Source organism: Punica granatum, chromosome 4 (assembly GCF_007655135.1).
Source record: "Punica granatum isolate Tunisia-2019 chromosome 4, ASM765513v2, whole genome shotgun sequence".
In the NCBI taxonomy this organism is placed as follows: domain Eukaryota; kingdom Viridiplantae; phylum Streptophyta; class Magnoliopsida; order Myrtales; family Lythraceae; genus Punica; species Punica granatum.
The window spans coordinates 37,328,727-37,347,711 of record NC_045130.1 but is presented as its reverse complement, the minus strand read 5'-3'; the positions used below and the strand labels follow the sequence as shown (position 1 = coordinate 37,347,711).

The following is an 18,985-nucleotide window of genomic DNA, read 5'->3' as shown; positions in this document are numbered from 1 at the left end:
AACCCATTAATAAAATTTGCAAAGAAAGAAAATTTTCAACAGGTTTATCCTGATATTTGATTTGTACAAAATATACATCGCAGAACCCCAATGACAATGTGGTGGCCAAAGCAGTCATCGGGGAAGTGAACGAGCGCGAGGATGACGGACTAGAAATAGGTGAAAGAACGGCGCAATTACGATGACAGGGTGTTAACAAGCAATCAATCCAATCGCACGGTAGAGCGGAAGAAATAAATGAATAAGAAGTGAAAGACTAGATCGGACCTTAAGAATGATATAACTCTAGAATTAGTATAAAGAAAATAAAAATAAAACAAATTATATTTTAGATACGTGTAGTATAAAAATACTTCCATTTGAACGGCTCCTGGACAAATTTTGAGACAAAAATCCTTCCCATAACCCAACGAATAAAACCCATGAAATAGATGTGATGTTTCATGTGCTGATATAATTTTAGATGGCAGCTTGATCAGAAATAATAAAGGAAGATCCCGACCATATGAAGTGCAGCACCTTGAAAGCTTATACCGAATACCAAATCCGTTTGGTCTGTCCCTCCATTCTCAAACTACGCCAGAACACGAATATTCCTCAATCGTAACATATTTCCCTCAGACAAATATAATGAAAAAGGAAAAAAAGGACTATAGCACTCATTTCTGGCCACTGGATTCGACCGGCTCGACTATCTCAGCTTCTAATGGAACCTGAGACTGGGTTGCTACAGAATGCTGATATCCTGCTGGTGACGACCATTTCCCAGAAAGTGCAATGCCCATCATCTCGTATATCTTCCCACCGAGCTGTGCTGGGTTCTCGGGCTGCATGAATATGTTTTTGAAGCAATCAGATACTGCCAAGCAGGATATACGCAGATAGGAAAATGATATGTAAGGATAAGCTAGTGACAAGGAACCATAGCTCTGAAAAAGTAAGATGCACTGTTGGTATAACGACTGCTGTAAACATGGGACATGCAATTGAACTCACAGTAAAGCCGCTTGAAACTAAAGCTGCATCGTATAAGAGATCGACTGCTCTGAGTGCTTCCTCGTCGTCAGGATTGCTCTTGCAAGCAGCCTACAAACAAGAACACCAGGCAATAAGTGAATAAGGGATCCGGAATAATTGATGCGTGCATTCCAGACATGTAACTGTTAAAAGACTTACACTCAAGTTTCTCATAATCGGGTGCTCAGGGTTGATCTCAAACACTCTCCGACTCCTCATGAACTCCAGGCTGGATGGATCCCCCATAGTCTGTGACTTCATTAACCTACAAGATATTCAACATCATTTTAACAGATACAATATGAGCCAATCAACTACTTCATTAAACTACAAGAAATATAATCAAAGGGCAAAATGCATGTCGACAAGCTGTAAAAGGACTGGTACACTATCATAGGTGCCAAATCGCTTGGGATGAGCTCATTGCCAATCCACTTGTGGGATTGATTTACTGAAAAGGGATGGATCCACATACAGTACAGGCAACAATCTTCCCGTTTGAACTGCGATACTAATTGCCAACTCTATAACCAGGACTAAACAAAGGGTGCACCTACCTCTCCATGTTGGCAGACCAACCAAACCGACCAGATACAAGAACGCACGGAGATGAGCTCAGTCGATTTGATATTTGGACACTCGCAACCTTTTCTCCCAAACGTTTCTTTATCCAGTCACAGGTTTGGCCAAATTCCTGCTTCATCACCTTTTCCTTCTCCTCATCCTTATCACCTGCAGAAAGTCAAATCACTGTTTCTCTTCAATTCTGAAAATTTTCTCAAGAATCTCGTCGACTCTCAGTGCAAAAGAAACATCTCAGATTGACTGGTTATCCAAAGTTTGCAACAAGCAAGGAACCATGTTTAATAGAAGAAACATCCAACCAACCTAAATCGAGGTCTTCCTTGCTAATATCGACAAAGTTCTTCTCCTTGTATGACTTCAAGTTCTGGATAGCAACCTCATCGATGGGATCAACAAGAAACAGAACCTATAAAAATACACCAAAAATACTCATCAGGAGATTGCATATAATTTTGTAGACCTAGAGCAGGCAGTTCTTCTTGAAGGTGATCTAAGAAGTTGCATACCTCAAGATCCTTCTCAAGAAGTTTCTCCAGGAAAGGGGTGTTCTTTGCACTTGCCACATTGTCAGCAGCAATGTAATAGATGTCCTTCTGCTCACTTTTCATATTCTCTACGTACTCATCCAAGCTGATCAAATCTTCCTCGCTTTGCGAAGAGAAAAATCGAAGCAAAGGAGCAATACGCTTGTGGTTGTCCCGATCTTCAATGCAGCCCAGTTTCAAGAATTTTCCATAGTTATCCCAGAACTTCTCATAATCCTATATGAAAAAAGGAAAGTTTATATCCAAAAAGTAGGAAAGAAATAAACTAAACCTCCACTCACCAAAAACTATAATTATATAAATGGAAAAAAAAAAACTCATGACACCAGATAGTTCCCAAATAATTAACTGAAAATCTGGGTTAAACCAAATCAGTTGACAATGGGTACCTATAACACGAGTAAATGAAGTAGAAAACTGCAAACAAGGCAAGAACATAGTGACCCATACCTCTCTGTTCTCGCTCAATGATATGCCAAGAATCATGTCAAAGGCCTTCCTGACCAACCGCTTCCTCATAATTCGCACCTATAGAAAACAAGGAAACATACAATGAGCAACGTAATGACAAGAGGCACCACAATGTAACTGTGTTTTTATTTTAATTTAATAGATTAAGTTAATGATACTCACAATTCGACTTTCCTGAAGAATTTCTCGCGAGACATTAAGAGGGAGGTCATTCGAATCCACGACACCTTTGATGAAGCTCAAATATCGAGGGAACTGTTCATAAACGCAGGAAAGAAGAAAATGAGCAGATGCAAGTTTGACACAAAGTTCCATTCAGTGTATTAAATGCTTTCTGCTCACCAGTTCCCCATCGAAGTCATCTGAAATGAAGACTCTCTTCACATAAAGCCTTATATTTTTAGTCTTTGGATTGAGCATGTCATCCTTTCCCATAGGAGTGACGGCTGGAACATATAAGATTGACCTGAACTCAACCTCACCCTGCAGCAATCCAATTAACAGGATATTTCACAATTACTGAGGGACTAGGCAATTGACGCTCACAACTTAAGCAAAACTTAGGATGTAGCAGGTTCTATTCAACGTCCTATTTAGCTCAAGTAGAGATTAGAATGACGTCCAATTGGTCATATTGGAAAATAACAGGTTGATTGAAGAACTACTATTGCACAATCTACAAGCTATATAAATTTTCCCTTTTAATAGCAATTTGCTTAGTCATATCATCTATTAATGCATAGTGGTCATGATGCTCATCTGCATACAACACATATATATAGTGATCGGATAGTCAAGAAACACACAAGTAATATTACCTCAGTAGTAAAATGTGATGATGCAAGTGGATCCAGGTACTCATTAAAAGTTTTCTTGTAAAATTCGTTGTACTCTTCAGTAGAAACTTCTTTAGGGCTTCGAAGCTGCACAAAGAGGAAGAGGCTTGTAACATTTTCATTTAGTAGGAGAGTTGGCATTCACAGAATATAATGACAGTGAACTGCATTTACCCATATTGGTTGAGTCTCATTTGTAAGCTCCCAATCCCAGTATTTTTCAATCACTTTCTTAGTTTTCTTCTGTTTCTGTGGAATCATCAGGAAACATTAAGTTGCTTTCATTACAGAGTAAAAGAAAATCTGCAGTGAAGTAGAACAATCAATCAGAATTCAGTCACATGCATCAGACCTCAGCTTTCTCATCTTCCCCGTCCTTCTTTGCTTCAGCAAGATCTTCATCAACCTCAACCTAGATGAAAGTTCAGCAGATAGTGCTAATCATAATAAGAAATGATGCCTTTGAAAATAAGGTTTGTATTAAATACGACAAAAATTAATATATAAGGAAATGAGTCGCATAGCTGAGCTACGTGATAACAGCCTGAAGCAAAATAGATGACTTTTTCCCTGTGGTACCTCTTTAGTATATCCCTTCTCTTGCCAAGTATAGATGGGAAAAGAAACAAACTGTGAATAATTCTTCACAAGCCTCTGAATTCGCTCTGGATGAGCAAAACCTTTGTCGTCATTCTAAATAACACCAAACAATATTGTTAGCTTACAGAAGGGGCCGATGAGATCAAAAGCTAAATTCACCCTGGTGCCATCTACCGCTAGGGACTTAAAACACCCGAATTCGAGCATACAAGCAAAGGTGTGGAGAAGGAAGTGAGTGTATCACTAACCTTGAGATACAAGGTTAGGTGAGTTCCTCTTGGAATGAGCTTCTCCGGGTCAGTTTCCTCCCGAATGGAATAGGAGCTAGAGTTGGCCTTCCCTTCCCACACATACTGTTTATCTGATTTTGGGCTCTTTGTTGAGACAACCACCTATCAATGATGACAATCGAATTAGTACTTAAAGCCAACACCACATTCCAAAGTCAAAGAGACACATGGGGGTTTGGGAGCAGAGTTCAGTACACACCCGATCAGCAACAAGGAATGCTGAATAAAATCCAACACCAAATTGGCCAATTAAATTGCTGTCAGAGCCAGAATCCTTGCTATCCTGCAGAAGGGAACTAGATCAGCTCATGCTGCTTGCAGATAAAATAACAGAGTACCAATGGACGGGGAGGACCTTCAGTGCCTTCAAAAACTTTGCTGTTCCACTCTGAGCAATAGTTCCAAGACAGTCCACCAGTTCTTGTCTAGTCATACCAATACCTGTATCACTGGAGAGAGCGTGACAAGTTACAGAAATATTGTAGAAATCGTAAAAGCTTCTTTTTTTTTTTTTAATAGCTGAATACAAAATACAAAACATTGGAAAACCCAGAGCATACGTGATTGTCACAATTCCATTATCTTTGTCTGTTTGAATGCGAATGTCAAGATCCATCTCTGCGCCTTTCAGGATCTCAGGATCGGTGACGCTGAGAAATCTTAGTTTATCCAAAGCATCACTTGCATTGCTGGAAAAGACACGTCCACGAGTAACATCAAACAGAAGTTCAGGCAAGGTAACAAGAATATCTATAGACACGCCAAGAAAAAAAAAAAAGGAACTTTAATGCAGTCGCAATCATTAGCAATTAAAAAGTTCAAACACAATTGCCATGGAACATCTAAGGTTACATTGACCATTGGCTCATGCCATATTGCCATGTAAGAGCATACCTTATGAGCTCCCGAAGAAACACTTCCTTGTTGCTGTATAAGCTGTTCACGATGAGGTCCATAAGACGACTGACCTGCAATTCATCCAAAAAAAATATATAGATTTTCTGAAAGAGAAACAAATCCTCATTTTGCCTATCACTGGAAAACGGTTCCTTTGGACAAACCTCTGCTTGATACTCGTACTTCTCAGCTGGAGGTGAAGCAGATGCGGTTGCAGTCGATTCGTATCTTCTACCAAAAGCCGAACCATCTCCGAACGCTAACGACTGAGACGTTCCCACCACACCAAGCCTCCTAGCGGTCCCGGAAGAGTACAACCGGAACTTGGCATCATTGTATGTACCCTGCTCATTGTCAAAGCGAGAAACGATCAAATTAACTCACCAAGCCCAACACGAATCGCCATTTCTAATTGTACATGAATTCCATCAGGTTAAAGCCGCGCGTAGGATGCGAGACAAGTACCGAGTCGGAGGCGGAGGTGCGGTGGCGGAGGCGCAGGACAGCGGAGACGGATCGCCTCGAGAGCCTGTGCATATTCGGCGGCTTGAAGATGAGGAATGCGGAGTGGGGAAATGGATGGAAGAGCTAATTGAGATACGGCGTAGGGTTTTAGAAGGGTTTAAGAGAGCAGAATGAAAGGAGCTCGGAGAAGGTTCTGGAGATGGAAGTTGCAGGGGGAGAGGCGAGGGGCGAAGGGCGTCGATTATAGCCTGTGGACTATGAAAATTTGTCCGGTGTACTTCTCCAATAATTTCATGCCACGTGGGAAGATTAAGCCCTGGGTACCGCTGACCTCTATGGACGGTCAGGATGATTTTCGGGTCTTTCTTCAATCGTCAGATCTGCACTAACCCCCACTTCCCGGCATTGATCAACATACTATAGAACGACGGTGCGGTTTCATTAATTCGTCGAAGTTGAAGTATTGTATGGAAGGAGGTTTCGATTTTGTACGATGAATGGTGTAGGAAGTTTGATGGGTAGCATCTATATTGTGGTTGTAGAGTTGTCGATCCTCGGTTTCTCTATGAACATCGAGGTCTGTAACATGTAAGTCGTCCCTCTTAAACCCGTTTCTTATTTTTACTAAGACTTCACCTGTGAATGATCGGTAGTCTTAGATCAATCTCCGTGTAATGGTGGTGTTGTCATTGCGATTTTCAAAATTAATGATATAATGTTCAGTAATTCTACCTCATCAAGTGACGTAAGAAAGTAATAATTGACCCGTAACAAAAAGATAATCATGCTTATCATCAAATAGACAAGTAAGCCATGAACTAATTAATGACTAGAATAATTTTATTAGTTATTTCTCGCCCCGTCATTATGAGAAAATATTATTTAAAATATCGTTAAAAATACACAAGAGTGGCAAGCAATCCATATTACATTTCCAAAATGCAAGAAATTGCTTACACATAGTTGCCAATCTCATCTTCCACGGAGGGACGGAGCATCGAGATCGAGCGCCACTCTGTCCGTGAACACATTAAATCTAGCTTCATCAATGCAGTTTGCGATCCCACTTCTCTTCAACTAGCTGATATGTTCAACAAGGCCCTCGATTGAGACCGCTCCTGCTTTAATTTTAGCAAGTTAAGTGCTCGGAATCCTCACTCTCCAATTTGAGGTGGAGCATTAAGGGAGTTATGGACAAGAACTGAGGGTTTTGATTTGAGGGGGAATACTACCATGACTTCAAGTTATAATGATGTACTTCGTACATTAGTTCAAGTATTTAGTATTTTAGTTCAACAATTTCGTACTTTTATTATTTATGATGAATTATATTAAATAGTAGACATTTGAACTAGAATACTAAACACTTGAATTGAAAATAAAAATAATAAATAATTGTCCTAATCATAAATGTTAAAAGTACTAAATATTTAAATTGAAATACTAAACTCTTAAGTTAAAAATACTAATACATGTTTTATATCGTGACTTTGAGTCCTGCTAGAAGACCCATTGTGGCATGTTCCGTATATTTGGGATGATTACTTTATCCTTTTCGATGTAATTGATTCTTTGCTATGTTCTTTGCCACTCTTTTGGCAGCCCACTCTTGTGGACATGGATGTACGTTCAATCCCATGAATGAAAGATTGAGCTTCATGCTCCAATTCATCATTGCGCAAAACGCGATCAAGATAGATGTATGTATCATCATCGAACGAGATCAGTTAAAGTTAAGACAAACTTTTTTTTTTAATTTACTCGCGGCGAAAATTGACTGAGGGTCATTAATTTCCTGATGATCAACCAGCAGTCTCAAACATGAAAAAGGGTGAAAAGAAAAAAGAATTAATTATGTTCGTAACTTGATATAAGTATATTACAAGCATCCAGTTGTAATCGCTTACAACTTTTATGATTTTCAATTTTATGATTTTTTTTTTCAAAAAGAACTTACTAGGAATAACTACGGATTTGCTCATTAGAGCTGTGAGTTATGTTACTACAGATGAAGAGAAGTATCAACATCGGAATGATTCTCGAAACCTCTGGTCGACGATGCGGCTGCACCCGTGCTGGCATTGCTGGGCCACAAGCTGGTGCAGGACTCCGGACTCTTTGTGCCCCGGGGCTCAGGATGGTAGCTCGGGTTCCTCGGGCTGGGGAGACCGAGCGAGAGAGAGCAATCTCGTGGGTTCGGTCTGGGTTGCGGGTGGAAGGAGGGCTCGGAGGGGTCGATCGGTCCGATGGAGGCCGGTCTGTTCGGCTCGGAGACTCGCTGCATGAGCTCCCTCCTCTCCTTCACTCTCTGCAGCTCTCTGAACCGTTCCTGGAGCAGAGCGATTGAGGAGTTGACCGCCGTGGGGTCACCGGTGGTGCTTTCCGTGGACTTCCTGCCCATTGATGAAGCGGAAGAGACCTAATGAAAGCTGAGCTATATCCTGAAAATGTCCCTCGAGGACTTGCCTCTAATGTATGCGGGCGCATATATATAGAAAGAGGCAGTTGCTCTCGATGTGGGGCCTGCCGATGCCCGATACGATCCAGTAACCCGATTAGCGAGACGACATCTATTAACCCGAACTCGGTTGGACTCATTCTAAAATGAGCACTCATACTTAAATCTAATGTCGCAAATAGATGTTTAGCAAATATGAATCTGGTCCACTGCCATTCTAACACTGATTCCATGTTATGGTAAGTCCAGGTAGGCAAAAGAGGTAAGATCAATATACTTGTACCAAGGCTGATCTCATTAACCCGACTCCATCGAGAGCGTGGGCTAGATATCAAAGATACAGTGGCTGGACCGATTATAATGAGTCGCAATCGTTCAAGTTTGGAGTTTACTTCCTCTAAGGGACTCTTATTATAGCCCAAACTGGGGCCAAGATGAGAGTTTAGGTGGTACGAACAGTTCAACTATGTTCACGGGCGCCTGACTGGCAGATAGGGGCCGGATGTCGAGTCCCTATCAGCACGCCACATGCTTCTCATATTCGGACACAACCGCGCAGAGCCCAATCATCCGCTCAGGAGAACAAGATTTTTAATGCCGTTAGAAACTGTAGGAGGGATCGGTATCCCATGCGCATGAGCATCGAGGGCGAGTGCCTCGTGGGGCCGTAGTTCTCGATTCGAGCCGATGATGTAAGGGTTGGGACGCGGAATCGGCTGCTGTTGAGCCAATGTCCAAGAAGCAAAGCTCCAAACCAAAGGGGCTATAGTTTTTTAGAGAGTAGGGTGGGGGGGCTGGGCTGGGTTGGGTTGAAAGCACTTTTTAAGGGAAGGAAGAGTGCGAAGAGGAGAGTCCAAACGCGCCCTTAAGATTTTAGCGTTTGGAATCTTACGGGAAGAGAATATATGATTAGGTAATGGAACTGTGTCGGCTTGTCTTCTAAGGCAGTGTAGGTTTCGGAGAAGTTGACGCATGTCCATATTGTTGTGTTTGGCTTGGAGGAAATTACTAATCCCAGTCCATGTTTATAAGATGGTATTTATTTCTTTACTATTATTTTATTTATTTTTTTCTATTTTGGCTGCTGGTTTGAATTACGTTACGTGCACAAGAGACAAGGACTAGGGGAACATATGTCTACATTGCCCAAACAAGCAACACCTATAAGAATTAAGAGGATTTGATGCAGACGCATTCTTTTATTTGTAACCAATTAAGAGCGCACATTGAATTATGCTTGTAGTGCAGCGGCACACGCTATCACCTGATAACCAAAAAATTTTAGGTTCGATATTCAGTAGAATTACTTGTACACTTTTATTAACTATTATAACATTTATTTCATCATACTAAACCCACATGTATCCTCTGTAATCGAAAAAAAGTGATTCTTTTTTCTCCTAATTCTTTGAAGGGAAGCAGAATTTGAGTAAAATATTGCAAATTATGGTTTTGATTAATTTTACCCACAGTAAAAGTAAATTTTTTCGATAGGTAAAAACACTTCTTATAAAAGTCATTTTTGTTTATTCTGTATTTCAGATATCAATCATAATTTTAACGGTTTTAAATTATTATCTCTTGATACTTTAACTTAGCATGAAATTAATACATATTTTTCAGCAATTACATTTCAGTATTTTTATATGTGTAACAGCAGTCCCAAATCAAATCTAAGTGTGTTTGGAAATATGGTGAAGGTATCATATCTGCTATTCCAATGTTTTCTAACCAAGAACAACAGCTTGATGAAAAATTATACAATGATGATTTGAGTTTAATTTGCTCTTGCAAATAAGATTTTTTTTTTCCCAGTACATTGACAAGTGATTATAAAAATTATGGCTTCCAATTTTATATTTCAAGTATTAAAGAACATCAATTTTAATTTCAATTGTACTTGAACAGTTTTCTCAAACATATATATTTTTTTATTTTAAATCAACAAATTATTCAGCAACAACACTTTCGAACCGCGTTTAAGAGGATCCGTTATCAATTCTCGCTAGTGAAATTACATGCTTTTTATTTCCCGTTCCCCTATCCGCTAATATGTCACGTCGTTCCTTATAAACGGAAATAATAAAAAAGCAATGGGCTCAAGCAAACGAATTTGGGCCACAAGATTTTCATAACTGGATACTTGCTAATATGGGCTGGGCCTCGTATAATATTCTTTCCCTGCCGGATACATCCAAAAAAACTGCCCCTGAACTTCGTATAATTTACCGATAGTGCCACTCTGCCTCTAATCAGTTGTCTCCTCGTTCCCGCCGACTGTCGACCTTTCCGCCGTTATCTTCTTCTCCATCGCCGTCGTCTTCGGGTGGTCGCGAAGGCCAAACCCTCCAAGGTCAGCTCAAATGCTGAAGCTCTCGCCTTCCTTTCACCCTCCTCCCTGCGCCGCCTCTCCCGACCCGAAGCAGCTCCACGCCCTCTCCCTCAAGACCGCGACTTTCGCTCTCCCCTCCACCTCCTCCAAGCTCATCTCCCTCTACGCCGACCCGAAGACCAGCAACCTCGACTACGCCCTCTCGGTCTTCGACCGGGCTCCCAAGCCCACCCTCCTCTCCTGGAACGTCATCATCAAGTGCCACGTCGAGAACCACCGCTCTCACGACGCGATCTCCCTGTTCTGCGAATTACTCCACGAGTTCACCCCCGACAGCTTCACCCTGCCCTGCGTGATCAAGGGCTGCTCGCGACTCGGAGTGGTCGAGGAGGGCAAGCAGCTCCATGGGCTCGCGATGAAGATCGGGCTTGGCACTGATAAGTTCGTGCAGAGCAGTCTCGTCAGTATGTATGCAAAGTGCCATGACATTGGGTCCGCGAGGAACGTGTTTGATGAGATGCCGGAGAAGGACTTGGTTTCGTGGAATTCATTGATAGATGGGTATGCCAGATGTGGAGAAGTCGACCTTGCATTGGAGGTGTTTAATGAAATGCCTGAGAAGGATTGCTTCTCGTGGACTGCATTGGTTGACGGGTTTTCAAAGTGCGGGAAGGTCGACACTGCAAGGGAGATATTCGATAGCATGCCGAATCGGAATCTTGTCTCATGGAACGCGATGATCAATGGGTACATGAAGTCGGGGGATTCTGTTAATGCAGCTTGCTTGTTCAGTCAGATGGATATGAGGGATCTCATCACATGGAATTCGATGATTGCTGGCTATGATTTGAACGGAAAGTTCAAGGATGCTGTAGATGTTTTCAGCGAAATGCTATGGGATGGTTTCAGCCCTAATCGTGCTACATTAGTCAGTGCACTGTCCGCTGTTTCCGGGCTTGCTACTCTTAGTAAGGGAAGATGGATCCATTCCTACATGGTGAAGAATGCATTTGAATTAGATGATGTTCTCGGGACATCTCTCATCGACATGTATTCAAAATGTGGCAGCATTGAGAGTGCTTTGGCTGTTTTTCAATCGATACAGAGTAAGAAGTTGGGCCACTGGACGGCCATCATTGTCGGTCTGGGGATGCACGGGATGGCAGGTGAAGCCCTGCATCTTTTCTCGAAAATGCGCAGAGCTGGACTAAAACCGAATGGCATCACTTTCATCGGAGTATTAAATGCTTGTAATCATGCCGGACTAGTAGACCATGGGCGCTGCTATTTTGAAATGATGAGAAGAGAATACGGCATTGAACCGACCATTGAACACTTTGGTTGCTTAGTCGACTTATTGTGTCGAGCCGGTCGCATTAAAGAGGCGAAGAATGTGATTGATGGAATGCCCATGAAACCGAACAAGATAATTTGGATGAGTTTACTAAGCGGGTCAAGGATCCAAGGGAACATAAGCATTGGTGAGTATGCAGCACACAAGTTGATCGAAATCGCTCCCGAGACCATTAGCTGTTACATTCTTCTTTCTAATATGTACGCTGCAGCGGGCCATTGGGAGAAAGTTTCACAAGTGAGAGAGATGATGAAGAGCAAAGGAATCAGTAAAGATCCTGGGTGTAGTTCCATCGAGCACCAAGGGACACTTCATGAGTTTATAGTGGGAGATAAATCGCATGGCCAAACACGACAGATCTACTGGAAGCTTGGCGAGATGAGAGAGAAATTGAAGAAGGTAGGACATGTACCAGACACTAGTCAGGTTTTACTGTGTATTGAAGGAGAGGAAGAGAAGGAAGCTGAATTAGAAACACACAGCGAAAGATTGGCTATAGCTTTTGGTCTTATAAGCATAGAACCTGGGATCCCCATTCGGATCATGAAAAACCTTCGCGTTTGCAATGACTGCCATTCCGTGACTAAGCTACTATCCAAAATATACAATCGAGAGATTACCGTGAGAGATAATAGTCGGTTTCATCATTTCAGGAATGGATCGTGCTCTTGCAATGATTTCTGGTGATTCATTGGCTTTGAATATTTTTTACCTATATATTTCAAGGATATAAAAATAGATTCGATGAAGCAGCACAATGCATCGAAGATTTTACTCGGAGCATATAGGAGAACGGTGGTCTTTTCTCATACAACAGTTTCATCAGAAAGCAGGTCTCGGCTACAAGATTACATCAGTTTCTGCTGAATAATCTTCATGAATGGCACAGACAGCTGAGAGGTATATGTCATTTAAAAGCCTCTTCATTTCCCAGGGACGAAGTTAGTGGCGTAGGCCCAAGCATTGTTGGCCACTGGGTCCGCCACATGGTCGTAGAGGTTCTCAATGGGGCCCTTTCCGGTGACAATGGCTTGGACGAAGAACCCAAACATAGAGAACATAGCAAGCCTTCCATTCTTGATCTCCTTCACCTTCAACTCAGAAAAAGCTTCAGGGTCATCTGCCAATCCAAGTGGGTCGAATGCACCACCGGGGTAAATTGGGTCGAGCCCTTCGCCAAGGGGGCCACCACCAACCCGGTATCCTTCAATGAGTCCCATGAGCACGACTTGGCAGGCCCAGATGGCGAGAATGCTCTGGGCGTGGATCAGGTTTGGGTTGCCCAAGTAGTCGAGCCCGCCTTCAGAGAAGATCTGGGCTCCAGCCTTGAACCAGACGGCCTCGCCGAACTTGACTCCATTCTTCGCAAGGATCTCAGGGAAGACGCACCCCAGGGCTCCCAGCATGGCCCACCGGCAGTGGATCACCTCGAGCTCGCGGTTCTTGGCAAAGGTCTCGGGGTCAGCTGAGAGACCAGCAGTGTCCCACCCGTAGTCACCAGGGAACTCTCCGGTCAAGTACGAGGGGGTCTGCTCGGAGAATGGGCCCAAGTATTTTGGGCGGTCAGGTCCGTACCTGTCAAAAATTGTATATTAGTTTCAATCAGCAAGCTAGTTATGATGATCAAGAAAAGAATGTTGAATTGCTCCAATATATTTGATTCTTATATTGATTTATCATCTCATAAATTATTCTCGTTCTATTGTCCGGCTTTTCCGAATGGCAGTTCATGTTCATCACATCACACCGAACATTCATTCAGAATTTAATTTGAATCTGTCTGCGCGCAGCAAAATTTTGTTATTATACGGCCTGAATTAGTAGATTGCGAGTATTTACAGCCGAACGGATGAAAATATAGCTAGTATGAAATTAATATCAAACAGAATTTGCTCGCGGTAGAAAATGTTCGTCTTGTACGTTCGATTTCATCACTGATCAAACCCATTATTAAGTACAAGGCATGGTCTTATAAGACACAGCGAAGGTGTGTTTGGGGGGGGGGGAAGGAATTACCAGATGCTCTGAGGAGTGCTCTTCACGGTCCGTCTCATGGAGACGCGGCCGCCCCCGAAGCTCCCTATCTTGCGGACGAGCTCATTCGACTGCTTCAGGGCAGTCTGGCCGGCGAACGCGGACTGCTGAATGACAGAGGCGGCCATTGTTTGCAGTGGAGGACAGCTCTGAAGGTGAGCCTTGCTTAGTCTGTTGAAGTCAATGTGCAGGTGGAAGTTAAAGAGAGGGAGGGAGAAGGTTTATAACGGGGAATGGGGATGATGCTGTGGATTAGGATATGTACACGTCAGCATCACCCCATTGGTCCATTCCTGTGGCTTGGATTTCGCTGCTGATTTTTCATTGAGACATAGTGGGTGGCGTCACGCCACGTGGCACAGGAAGATCTCGTGTGTCAGGGGCAGGTCGTGCTCGAACGAGTTTCTGATCGGGCTGGCCATTCATAGAAAAAAGGACGAAATATTTTACCGAATTTTATTAAGAGAAAAAAACATATTATGCAAGTGGAGCCCATAACACTTATTTATATTTTTTTCAATATTTGATTGGAATTAAGGCAAGCCACATTGCCAGGAAAAGAGCAACAACGGTAGAAATGGAATGGGATGAAATTAATACACATAAGGTTCGTGCCCGGACGTGATCTAGGGAATGGACCGCACTGCTAGTGACTGAATTCAGGTTGAATGATTTGCGTAGCGGAGACAAGGAGGATTGAGGAAAAGATGAAGATGGGCATCCAGAAGGACCAGAAGCTCAGTCCGGATAACCTGGGAAGAAAATCAATGGACATCACCGAGAACAGGAATTCCCCGGTCGAGTGCAGAACCAACGGGAGCACGGCGATCCCACAGCTCAGCATCCACTGGGTCCCGCTCAGCGGGAGACCATCAGTTAAACTCCACGCAAACTGAACCAGCACCACCTGGGCTGCTACAATAACCCCCAAGATCACCACGAACCAGTAGTGCTGGCGGAGGACCCCTGCGAGCTCTTTGATTGTTCCAGTCTTGGTGGCCTTGATCAGATTCAGTACCTTGTGCGAGGAAGAGCCAAAAGCTTATGAGCAACCGACACGGTTTCCGACTTCTGGTGGTAGTAAACTAATCGTGTGAAATAATTAAAAATTGAGGGATGCGAAAGGAATGGGATGTATGGTTAAGGTCGATTTCCGGCGACTACCTGACACAGGGTTAAACTAGCGAACGTCATGGCCCTCTGTGTGCCATTGCTCACTCCGGTAATGTCTTGTCCCTTGAACTGGAACAGGGAAAACACGAGCAACTGGCATGAGACCTGGCCAGCGATCTCGACCCACATGGATTGGTTTATAAGAGCCACGGTCCTAGGAGCAGGTTTCTGGGCAATTAAGCTCGGAGGACTCCACTCGATCCTCATCATCAGACCTCCCAAGAAGCACATGACAGCATATACCCATATCTGTTGGAGTGGCGTCCTCGGGGAGTCCCCAGAGCCGACAGTCACTACCAGGGTGAGAACAAACCAAGAGATCCAGGTCGAGAGCTGCAGGCAATAGAAGACTTGAATGTTGCGGTAGGCACACCTCCCGAGCTCCAAGGGCTGGGCCAGAGAGGTTATGCCTCTGCTGAGGACCATATCAGCTCCGTCCTTAGCCATCTGGGTGCTCTTGTCACTATCCGTGATCCCGAGATCAGCTTCTTTCAGGGTGACAATGTCGGGTGTTGATCCTCCTCCATAGACAGCAACAACTTCGCCCGCCTTTTTGAAGCTGCTCACAATGCTGTGGTTTTCTTCAGGTTTAAGAACTTCCCTCATTGTTATCTCCTGCATGTCTTCCTCCTCGTTCGGCTGTTGAACTCCTCTGAGTTCAAGTTCATAAACTATGGATCTTAGGGCTGAGGGTTCATCCTCTGAGACCAGCATGACCCGAATTCCCTCTCTTCTGAAATATCTCACTGCTGATTTAGTCCTATTGGAGCATATAAACTTCAGGCCAACTATAGCCAGCAAGTTCAACCCGTCCTCCCTGATTTCCTCTGTGTCCATCTCCCGGCTAGCAAAAGCAATGGTTATGAGACCCCTCTCCTCCATATCCTTTATCACGCAACCGAGCATTTCCCTCCGTCCGTCCAGGGAGCATCCCATCCCTGCCTGATTGATATAGTGTGAGCACATATCTATAATCGATGAAGCGGCTCCTTTCCAGTGCAAATACAGGATTCTCTCTTCATCTGCAGATCCTTCTTTCCTCATCGATACCCCGAGCCCTTTCTTACCAGACTTCAGCTTCCTCGAATCAAGAATTGCATATTGGTTGTTCCCGAACTTATCGTTTAGGTCCCACTTTGAGTTTGCCCAATCACTAAGCATTCTGCTCCTTGGACTGGCTGAAATATCTGGCACACGAGCTGAGACTTCGATTGCCCGGTGCAGAGATTCTAAAACCAAGTCCGGAGTTTTGGAATCTTTCTCAGGACAAGCTATATTCCTCTCACCGATCAAAACCTCGGCCACTTCCATTTGATCCATCCCACAATTCAAGTCCACATAAAGGATCGTGACGATGCCCATGGTCGCACAAGCCCACCAGTTTTGAATCTTGACAGACACAGCCTTTAAGTTCCAGCATTTGAGGGTTAGACCGCTGGTGAAGGGAACTCCGTGTTGCAGCACGATCACCATGGCTGTAAGAAAGGAGGTCAGAACCCGAATCATTTTTTGCTGGAACTGCAGAATCTTCTCGAGCAAGCTCATCACCTGATTCACTGGGACTTCCCCCTTCAGTTCAGGTTTTTCACCACTAACGTCAGGCTTCTGATGCCAGACCCGCACTAGAGCCAGCACCAGAATGAGAATCGAGAGAACAAGAACGAGAATGTCCATGTCTCTGCTAGGCCTGTTCACGCGTTCTTCTAAAAGGGAAGGGTCATTCAGGTCGAGTCGGCTATGTTCTTTAACCAACTGCGAATTACTATCGACGGTGGAAACCGCGAGCATAGTTCCAGTTCCAGACATTACTCGGGAGCCCGAGAAGAGGAACGGATTGTGATCCCGGTCGATTTTTGGGTTCGGAACCTCTTCCAACACCAAATCACTGCCGTCTACAAACACACCATCTGCAGGGACGATGCTGCCTTTCTTCAATTTCACCACATCGCCCTCCACGACTCTGTAAATCTCCACGAATCGATCCTCTCCATTTCTCCTCACCTTCACCCACAAGTGGGTCCTCTTTTGCAGCTCCTTCTCGAGCCTTTTCGCTTGATATAGATTGGCAGCTGAGCGAACCGTAATGAGAAGGAAAATCGCCGCAACTATGGCAGTCCCATCATGCCATCCATTCTTAAATCCTTGCGCCTTGAAACCTGCTCGAGAAAACCGATGAGGAATTGCCAAATTAATATGGAAAAAAAAGAGTATAAAAACTCCCATGTGGTTTGAGCGTGAGGCATGGTTGCCTCCGTGGATGCATGCAACCTCGGCGACCGGCGGCCCCGGTCCCTTTCCTTTTTGTTTTTTTCCCCCCCAATTGTAGGATCAAATTGCAAAAGAGTTAAAAGTTCGAGGGTAATAATGAAAAAAACAAAAGTTTGAGTACCAAAAGTGAAAAAATCACATGGGATTATTTATTTCTAGAAAAATCACATGCTCAAGTTCAAATTAGAGGGGGATTTTTTTTTTTTTACTCTTTTTTTCCAATTAATATCAATGTCGTACTGTGGATATGAAAGCATTAGCCAGCAACAATACCGATGAGAAAGGACAGGATCGCAGCAGCCAGGAGAAGCATGACGATGCTGCTTTTGCAAGCCTCCTCCAAAAGAAAGTGGAGATAACACTTCTTAGGAGCCGGAGTTGGAGGAGTCGGGTTAGGCCGCAAGCCTTGATCATCGGCAGGGTTGATCCCCATCTCCAGATCAGTACCAAGCACCAAGGCGACCTTTCTGACCCCACCGACTCTCCGCAGAAAGCTTGAGCTCTTCCTTTTCAACATCAGACGGATATGATCACGATCGAGCCGGTGTTCATCTTGAAATGATCCAACGGCTGCATTACCAGCGACCTCGCTCGAGCTCGTATTCTCCTCCTCCCCCTCCCCCTCCCCCTCCCCCTCCCCCTCATCACAAATGGGGAGGACGTGAGACTCTTCCATGCAGTTTGCTTGCTCATCCGAAAGCTGATCAAGCAATGGAGCCGTGAGATCATGCTCGGCAGGAGCTTCGCGGACAGCAGAAGCAGCAGTGGTATGGGAGTTCTGGGGGTGCTCCGTCGCGCCCGAGCTCGGAGCAGGTGAGCGAACGAGACGGCCCTCTTGATCATCATCGTCGTCATCTCCGGTGATCTGAATGGAGTGGTCCTGAGATTCCTCAGCTGTGGGAGATGGATCGGACCGCAAGGCAGCATAAGCAGTCGCTGAGGACCGCGCCAAGAGCAGCGGGCCCGGGCGGGGGGTGGAGGCAGCCGTTCGGTTCTTGGAGATGTTCAGCAATCTCCCCAAGAACCATCCACCGAGCCAAACCCGGCGCCACGGTCTGCCAAGGAGAGTAATCGAACTCATAATGCTATCCGGTCGGTTAGTGGATGTCGAATGTTGAATTTGAGAGGCTTTAGTTGCCATTTTATAGGGGAGGCAAGTCTCCCCTGTGGCCCCTTTTTACTTACGCCGGAGAATATTTGGTTCTTGGTCAGAGCGGTGGACAACGTTTGAAAACACTACCACCCAAATTACCCTTGATGATGTTATAAATTTGGGTACGGAAACATCGAGGTAACTTTACCATTGACGGCCAGAGACCTTCCCATTATGAGATCAGACCGCACCCTCCACACGCACGGTGTCTCATAAACCTTAATAAAATGAAATAGATTGTATTGACTTAAGAGTTGGCCAAATTGACTCAGGAAATCAAATAGATTTTTTTATTAGTTTTTCCCTCCCTCCGTTTTTTTTTTCTCTCTCTCTCCTCCCATCCCCTTTAAAACCTAAGATTGCGTTTAGTTTCAAAGTTGAATTTTGATTTTGATTATGCATGTCTTAAACATCCGGACGTATGCTTTGCGCATATCCCTAGTATTTATCTGCCTCTTGATCAATCACTCGAGAGGCTTCAAATATGACTTTAGCCACTGGATGAAT

At 44.0% G+C, this 18,985-nt stretch overlaps 4 protein-coding genes across 4 annotated transcripts; 1 reads left to right on the top strand and 3 right to left on the bottom strand.

Moving 5' to 3' along the window:
• Positions 1-416: 416 nt before the first annotated feature.
• Positions 417-5,918, bottom strand: LOC116202890 (heat shock protein 90-6, mitochondrial). The gene is made up of 20 exons (XM_031534525.1): positions 5,707-5,918; positions 5,406-5,585; positions 5,239-5,312; positions 4,905-5,033; positions 4,700-4,793; positions 4,544-4,627; positions 4,303-4,446; positions 4,034-4,147; positions 3,807-3,866; positions 3,629-3,703; positions 3,437-3,541; positions 2,961-3,101; positions 2,781-2,873; positions 2,598-2,675; positions 2,109-2,363; positions 1,906-2,008; positions 1,575-1,749; positions 1,177-1,282; positions 997-1,086; positions 417-827 (listed from the first exon to the last, which is right to left on the bottom strand). Exons 1-20 carry the CDS (start codon positions 5,776-5,778, stop codon positions 660-662), a joined length of 2,340 nt encoding a protein of 779 aa, XP_031390385.1. The 5' UTR covers positions 5,779-5,918; the 3' UTR covers positions 417-659.
• A 4,495-nt stretch (positions 5,919-10,413) lies between these two features.
• Positions 10,414-12,591, top strand: LOC116203119 (pentatricopeptide repeat-containing protein At2g29760, chloroplastic-like). The gene has a single exon (XM_031534783.1). The coding sequence runs from the start codon at positions 10,528-10,530 to the stop codon at positions 12,535-12,537; it is 2,010 nt and encodes a 669-aa protein (XP_031390643.1). The 5' UTR covers positions 10,414-10,527; the 3' UTR covers positions 12,538-12,591.
• On the bottom strand, positions 12,587-14,088 carry LOC116203120 (chlorophyll a-b binding protein 151, chloroplastic). Its single transcript, XM_031534784.1, has 2 exons — positions 13,867-14,088; positions 12,587-13,425 (listed from the first exon to the last, which is right to left on the bottom strand). Exons 1-2 carry the CDS (start codon positions 14,010-14,012, stop codon positions 12,774-12,776), a joined length of 798 nt encoding a protein of 265 aa, XP_031390644.1. The 5' UTR covers positions 14,013-14,088; the 3' UTR covers positions 12,587-12,773.
• Positions 14,089-14,309: 221 nt separating this feature from the next.
• LOC116203118 (calcium-transporting ATPase 12, plasma membrane-type-like) lies at positions 14,310-18,524 on the bottom strand. Its single transcript, XM_031534782.1, has 3 exons — positions 17,599-18,524; positions 15,049-17,213; positions 14,310-14,902 (listed from the first exon to the last, which is right to left on the bottom strand). Exons 1-3 carry the CDS (start codon positions 18,464-18,466, stop codon positions 14,531-14,533), a joined length of 3,405 nt encoding a protein of 1,134 aa, XP_031390642.1. The 5' UTR covers positions 18,467-18,524; the 3' UTR covers positions 14,310-14,530.
• Positions 18,525-18,985: the final 461 nt, after the last annotated feature.

Bases quoted from the DNA above. Each gene is read 5' to 3' on its own strand.
- LOC116202890 (XM_031534525.1), bottom strand. From the start codon at position 5,778: ATGCACAGGCTCTCGAGGCGATCCGTCTCCGCTGTCCTGCGCCTCCGC. The intron at 5,034-5,238 runs GTATGCTCTTAC...TGTCTTTTCCAG, and splicing joins TTTCTTCGGGAGCTCATAAG to CAATGCAAGTGATGCTTTGG. The intron at 1,283-1,574 runs GTAGGTGCACCC...AATATCTTGTAG, and splicing joins TGGTCTGCCAACATGGAGAG to GTTAATGAAGTCACAGACTA.
- LOC116203119 (XM_031534783.1), top strand. From the start codon at position 10,528: ATGCTGAAGCTCTCGCCTTCCTTTCACCCTCCTCCCTGCGCCGCCTCT.
- LOC116203120 (XM_031534784.1), bottom strand. From the start codon at position 14,012: ATGGCCGCCTCTGTCATTCAGCAGTCCGCGTTCGCCGGCCAGACTGCC. The intron at 13,426-13,866 runs GTAATTCCTTCC...AATTTTTGACAG, and splicing joins AGCACTCCTCAGAGCATCTG to GTACGGACCTGACCGCCCAA.
- LOC116203118 (XM_031534782.1), bottom strand. From the start codon at position 18,466: ATGGCAACTAAAGCCTCTCAAATTCAACATTCGACATCCACTAACCGA. The intron at 17,214-17,598 runs GTATTGTTGCTG...TTTCTCGAGCAG, and splicing joins GATCCTGTCCTTTCTCATCG to GTTTCAAGGCGCAAGGATTT. The intron at 14,903-15,048 runs GTAGTCGCCGGA...TCCTCGCACAAG, and splicing joins CTAGTTTAACCCTGTGTCAG to GTACTGAATCTGATCAAGGC.